General features: G+C 38.9%; 1 protein-coding gene across 1 annotated transcript; it reads left to right on the forward strand.

Moving 5' to 3' along the window:
- The first annotated feature begins 3,781 nt into the window (after nt 1–3,781).
- LOC141649734 (uncharacterized) lies at nt 3,782–5,109 on the forward strand. The gene is made up of 3 exons (XM_074458415.1): nt 3,782–4,281; nt 4,372–4,807; nt 4,924–5,109. Exons 1-3 carry the CDS (start codon nt 3,782–3,784, stop codon nt 5,107–5,109), a joined length of 1,122 nt encoding a protein of 373 aa, XP_074314516.1.
- The last annotated feature ends 2,345 nt before the right edge of the window (nt 5,110–7,454 follow it).

A 7,454-nucleotide genomic window follows, 5' to 3' on the forward strand; every position in this document is an offset into this window, starting at 1 on the left:
GTGTAGAATACACACTCGCGCGTTTCTTCTCAATCGATCAACCTGTCTTGTAACTCGTTTTTCTAACTCGTTTCCTAATCCGTTTCGCAATCATTCGATCTAACTAATGAACCTAACCTAGGAACTAGGATGGCCTTGTCTTGGCCGTGAGGGTGGCCGTGGTTTGGGCCGTGAGTTGGCCGTGTCTCTCGTCTTTCTCATTTCGTTTTTCTTTTCTTATTTATCATTTGTTCTTTGTTGTTTTGTAGCTTGTAATTTATAGTTTGTTTATCGAGTTGTAATTTTCGAGTTAGTTTTCTTTTATCGAGTCAAAACCTCTTTAAAAAAACCTTAGTTTTGTTTGGTTAGATGGTTGTGTCCCAATGCATGTAAGAGCGTAGTAAATCGCATGTTGCTTAAAGCAACATGGCCCGGTTTATGCTAATGCATGCTTTGGTGCGTAGCCCTATGTCTAATTCGATGAGATTAAGTGAAAGCACGCATCTCGAGGAGTGACCCAAGGCCGTGGGTCATGTTAGCCGTGGGCCACCCCTCTTGTGCACGTTTTTCTAGGCCGGTTGGCCGTGTGTGTTATCGTGTACGGTTTTGTATGTAGCAATTGTATTTAGATCGAGTTGTATTTCTAATTTCTCGTTGTGTCGGCATGAAATGCCCGGGTTGTAATAGGTAGATCCCAACGGCTCCCCCATTCCCCCTTTAAGCCTTGTTTGCTTTGTATGTTGTTAGATTAATCAACCCACATGCTAAATTACAACTTTGACAAAGTTAGTTTAGTTGCATCTAAAACGACATAGAAATTGTTGTCACATGTTAGGGTTTAAAACGATGTTTGCATTTCATATATCGTAGTAGCTATGACCTTATTTGAAATCCATACTTGACTTAGTAGAGGCCGTTATTGACGGGCGGGGTTGGGTGTCCTTATGGGCTTCCCAACACGTACCCTCACCCCTTACTCAAGATCTATGGTTTGTGGATGCGTCTAAATACCATTGGATTACGAGAGTCATTCAAATCGAGTGATATAGGGTACAAGTCTTTATCTTTAATCACTCGTAGTCGATTGGCTTTATGCTTTTCGATGAAAGGTGTAAAGTTGACTTGAACGGTTCCAAGTTCCCAAAAAACTTGGTGGCGACTCTAATTGGTCTTAATTCGATTCGAAAGAACCTCGAGTCGATTATGCCTGGTGTGGATCCCGCGGACGCAGTTCCCGAGGGCCTTGTCCACAACGGTCTACTGCTAAAACTATCACAGCTATAAAGTATCGTCTGACACAGCGGAAGACTTCTAACTGCCACGTGATGACTCATCCCAGCTATCCCATACGCGTCATATCATACCTGCTCAATAACTGCTCACCACCCCCGAATGGATCACCACAGTTTTTGAAACATTTAAACGGGGTCAGTACTAATCACACAATTTATATAATCCAACAATAAGATAAACAGACAGCTTAACCGTCACACACACAACCACACCAATTCCAATCGTCTCAATCACTGACTGTCCACTGGACCAGCCCTGCCAGTGGGGGACCGCAGCCGTACCCACCAAATCCCCGCTCCACATAGTGAGCGATAACCCTGTCCATTAATGTGCACATCCCTTCTGTGGCGGGTTCCACAGAAGGCGAAACTAGGGCGTGAAGCCACTCCCGCAAGTGACCCCACTCAGCCGAGGACACGCCTCGAGAGCCATAGACAACTTATCACAATCACAACCACAAACACAACCGTCACAATACAATTATTACAACAACCAATCAATCACAACACATCAACAATCATCCCATTATGGGACTAATACTGAGTAGGAAATCCTACCTGGAACAGCAACACAATCAGACGGTCTCAACAGCTGTATCACAATTCCTTTTCTACGAATCCTCCTCCTAACATATAATCACATAATTACTAACAATCACAAAACTAACACAAAACCCCCAATCCCAAAATTAGGGTTTAACCAAATCAAAGGAAATACAACAAAAAGGGTACATAGATCTTACCCTCGACGCAAGGAACTCAACGGTGTAGCCAACGATGAGAACCGACCTCCCAAACTCCAGGAATTGCTAACAATGCGATTAAGATGGTGAACTTGCTTGCTTTCTCTCTTAAACAGTAAATTAGGTTTTGCAAAAGTGATTTAGAAACAATGGCGGAAGGTTATATATCTTAATCGCATATTTAACAAAACCCGAGAAAATCACCCGTAAAACCGGCTACTCGATCGAGTACCCAAGGCTACTCGATCGAGTACCCCCCTACTCTATCGAGTACCTAAGGCTACTCGATAGAGTACCCCCTTACTCTATCGAGTACCTAAGGCTACTTGATAGAGTACCCCCTTACTCTATCGAGTACCTAAGGCTACTTGATAGAGTACCCCCTTATTCTATCGAGTACCTAAGGCTACTTGATAGAGTACCCTACAGGTCAGAAACTATTTCTAAAACGCCACTTACCCTTACTCGACAGAGTAAGGCCTACTCGATAGAGTACCCGAAGACTCATAAATACGGAGTATTACAATGCAGCTCTTTGAAGGGGGTGAGATAGGTTTGGGGATAGTTGGCACATATGGTGGAGGTGTTATTGTAGCTATGGCGAGTTGCAGGCTCAAAGCGGATGGCCACCTGGTATTTCAGAGTGTGCGGCAGCGAGATATGGAGTTGAAATTGCTATACGACTTGGAATGCAAGATGTGTTTGGAGAGGGACTCGATAAGAGGAGGAGGGGGGGGGGGTTTCAAGGGAATTGCACAAACAGAGGGCGTTTTTATCTGCTTAAAGATTTAGCTCAGTCTTTTAATTTCTTTCAAGTGTGTTCATGTCAAACGGGGGTAACACAGTTGCTCATTTGATTGCTAGATTATGTAGCTCAGCTGGGGATTTCCGCCAAGCGTTTCGACATTCGCTTATTTGGATTTGATTTAATTTAATTTAATTTAATTAATATACTAACCCCCTCCCTATTTGCCTTAAAAAAAGATGGAAGTTGACATATTTAACATTTACTCTTAACCTTCTGTTTTAATGTTGAAAAGTAATTTGAATACTGTCTATTCATATACCCGTGCAACTTTGCACGGGTTTTAAACTAGTTTAGATATGAATGAGAATGATAGTGATAAGAACAATAATGGTTTTGATGTGGAGGAGAAAAAAATGATGTCGAAAATGGTAGTCAAATGAAAAATATTTTTGATATGTTTGACCCAAGAAATTGGGATTCACTTAATTCTGATATGATTAAAATTTTAGCAAAAAAAGGCCCTAAGAGAGATTTATCTATTGAAAAAGGTCCTAAAGGCCAAAAGGGGAGAAGATTTAAATCAACATGTTATACAAGAGTTTTATCAAATGGAGAAAGGTGCGATAGAGATTGGCTTTTCTATTCAAAAGAGCTTGATAAAGTATTTTGTTTTTGTTGTAAAATATTTAGAAAAGCTAATCCTAAAAGTCAATTAGCTAACGATGGTCTTTCAGATTGGTTTCATGTTTGTGTTAGACTTAAACAACATGAAATGGGGATTGAACATATCATTAATATGACTGCTTGGTATGATTTGCGTGAACGAATTGAAAAGAGTCTAACAATTGATAAAAAGACGAATAGTGCATTAGATAAAGAGAAAGAACGAACATTGGAAAAAAGTGTTAGAAAGAATAATATTTGGTGTGGTGTATTTAGCAACACATAACTTGGCTTTTCGTGGTAGTAATGGGAAGTTATATCAAAAGAGCAATGTAAATTTTTTAGGATTAATTGAAATGTTAGCGAGGTTTGACCCTATAATTCAGGAGCATGTGCATCGTATAACCAATGACACTATTCATAGTCATTATCTTGGTCATAACATTCAAAATGAGTTAATTCTTCTTGTTACATCCGCTGTTAAATCTGAAATTATTAAAAGTGTGAAAGAAGCAAAATATTTTTCAGTGATACTAGATTGCACTCCCGATGTTAGTCACCAAGAGCAAATGTCATTGATTTTGAGATATGTTGATGTGTCTTCAAGCTTTGTTTGCATTAAGGAATCATTTTTAGGATTTTTGAGTGTAAATGATACAACTGGACAAGGACTTTTTGATGTTTTATTAAATGAATTAAAATCTCTTGATTTTGATGTGTATGATGTAAGAGGACAAAGTTATGATAATGGATCAAATATAAAAGGCAAAAAACAGGGGGTACAAAAAAGACTTTTAGATGTGAATCCTCGAGCATTCTTTACTCCTTGTGCTTCTCATAGTCTTAATTTAACATTGTGTGATATGGCAAATAGTTGTGGTAAAGCTAAACACTTTTTTGGAGTAATACAATGAATATATACTATTTTTGCAAATTCTAATAAAAGATGGGAGATATTGAAGAATAATGCAACAAAATTTACATTAAAGCAACATTCATCTACTGGTTGGGAAAGTCGTGTCGATAGTGTTAAAGCAATCCGGTTTCAAATTGCAGAGGTATGTGATGCTTTGCTTCAAGTAGGAGAAACTGACAATGATAATAAAATTAGAAGTGAAGCTAAATCTTTGGCCATGAATGAACTTGGTGACTTTGAGTTTTTGGTAGCAATTGTTATTTGGTATGAAATATTGTATAGAATTAATTTTGTTAGTAAACAGCTGCAATCAAAGAATATGATTCTTGATGTGGCAATTGATGATATTAAGAAGTTGGTTTTATTTTTCGAAGATTATAGGGAATCTGGATTTAATGACGCCGTTAATATTGCTAGGGAAATTGCAATTGAATTAAATGTTGATCCCGTATTTCCAAAGAAGCGTGTTATTCGAAGGAAAAAAATAATTTGACGAGAATCAAAATGACACATCTGAAGTAGTTTCCCAAACTAGTGAAGAATCTTTTAGAGTGAACTATTTCTTATTTGTTGTTGATCAAGCTATTGGTTCGATCACTTAGAAAAAGATTTGAGCAATACGAAGAATTTCAAAATATTTTTGGCATTTTGTTCTCTTCTAGTAAGTTGCACACATTAGACAATGCTGAATTAAAGTCTTGTTGTGACGATCTTCAAGTAGCACTCACAAGTGGTGAACAATGTGATATTGATGGGAATGAATTGTAAATGGAGTTAAAGTTGCTTAAAGATATATTGCCTAATGAAGAAGTGATGGAAGCTATTGATATTTTGAAAATTTTGAAACATAAATCGTATTTTCCTAATGCATTTATTGTGTATCAAATATTGTTGACTATTTCTGTGACAGTTGCATCTGCAGAAAGAAGTTTTTCCAAGTTAAAGTTGCTGAAATCTTACATGAGGTCTACAATGTTACAAGAGAGTCTTAACGGATTAGCAATAATTACCATAGAAGATGATTTATTGGAGAAAGTCGATTATGATTGTTTGATAGAGCAATTCGCTTCAAGAAAAACTACGCGAAAGAATCGTTTTTCAAATAATTTGTAGTTTGTATTAATATTTGAATGTTGCTTTTTCACATACGCATTTTACCTCTTCACGTACACTTTTTACAATTTTACCCTTGTCATTTTTTCAATTTTCATTCAATTGATTTTTCCCACTCTTTCTCTTCGCCTCTCTTCACCACCGACGGTCATCCTTCCGGCAAAACTATTCTTCTCCGGCGAAGCTACCCTCAGACCGGCAAAACTATTCTTCTCCGGCGAAGCTACCCTCAGATCGGCCATGCTCCGACCAACCTCACTGATATTACTATTTAAAAAAATTATTAAAATAAATAAATGAAAATTTCATCCAAAAAAAACACTCTGACCACCAACATCCCCTTCGCCGCCCACTACCTGTAACACCCCCATACTCCAAGTGCCTTACCAGGACCACTCAGGTATAAAGATGCCACCATCTCGGTTACCTGAGGCATGATATTCATAAGACAATAACGAAACAACTTTAAAAGTAAATAAAGTTTAAAGTGATTACATAGCAATTCCAACTGATAAAAAGAAATACAAGATTCTCAGACGGTCTACTGCTAAAACTATCAAAGCTACCAAACATCGTCTGACACAGCGGAAGACTTCTAACTGCCACGTGATGACTCATCCCAGCTATCCCATATGCGTCATATCATACCTGCTCAATAACTGCTCACCACCCCCGAATGCGTCAGTACTAATCACACAATTTATATAATCCAACAGTAAGATAAACAGACAGCTTAACTGTCACACACACACACACACAACCAACCAATTCCAATCATCTCAATCACTGACTGTCCACTGGACCAGCCCTGCCAGTGGGGGACCGCAGCCGTACCCACCAAATCCCCGCTCCACATAGTGAGCGATAACCCTGTCCATTAATGTGCACATCCCTTCTGTGGCGGGTTCCACAGAAGGCGAAACTAGGGCGTGAAGCCACTCCCGCAAGTGACCCCACTCAGCGGAGGACACGCCTCGAGAACCACAGACAGCAATCACAATCACAATCACGACCGTCACAATACAATTACTTTATCAAACAATCAATCTCAACACATCAACAATCATCCCATTATGGGACTAATACTGAGTAGGAAATCCTACCTGGAAAGCACACTGTCAGACGGTGTCTACTGCTGTATCAAAAAGCTTCCTCTATGAACCCTTCTCCTATCATACAACATATAAATGCTACCAAATCACATACTACTCAAAACCCCCAAATCCCTATATTAGAGTTTAACCAAATTAAAGGAAAGACAATAAAAAGGGTACATAGATCTTACCCTCGACGCAAGGAACTCAACGGTATAACCAACGATGAGAACCGACTTCCCAAACTCCAGGACTTGCTAACAATGCGATTAAGATGGTGAACTTGCTTGCTTTCTCTCTTAAACAGTAAATTAGGTTTTGCAAAAGTGATTTAGAAACAATAACGGAAGGTTATATATCTTAATCGCATAATTAACAAAACCCGAGAAAACTCCCCGTAAAACCGGCTACTCGATCGAGTACCCAAGGTACTCGATCGAGTACCCCCCTACTCGATCGAGTATCGTAGTTACTCGATCGAGTACCCAACAGGTCAGAAACTATTTTAAAACGCAACTCACCCTTACTCGACAGAGTAAGGCCTACTCGATAGAGTACCCAGAGACTTATAAATACGGAGTATTACAGTCTTCCCTCCTTAAAAAGAACTTCGTCCCCGAAGTTCAACCCATACTCTAAAAACAAACATACTAACTCGATCAAGACACAACAACATGACTAAGAACTCAAAACGAAACTCCAACCCAAACATGAACTCGTAACACCAACTCCACTAACTATTCCTACCTCCACAACATGGCTCACGATATCGTATCCACTCCATTATATCTCTCTCAACACTAACTCCATACACTACCAACTAGCTCCATAATATATTATCCAGAGCAAATCCAATATCAAAATACCCATAACATCAAACGGAATGTTACATTCTACCACCCTTAA

This window comes from Silene latifolia, chromosome 3, assembly GCF_048544455.1.
Source record: "Silene latifolia isolate original U9 population chromosome 3, ASM4854445v1, whole genome shotgun sequence".
In the NCBI taxonomy this organism is placed as follows: Eukaryota; Viridiplantae; Streptophyta; class Magnoliopsida; order Caryophyllales; family Caryophyllaceae; genus Silene; species Silene latifolia.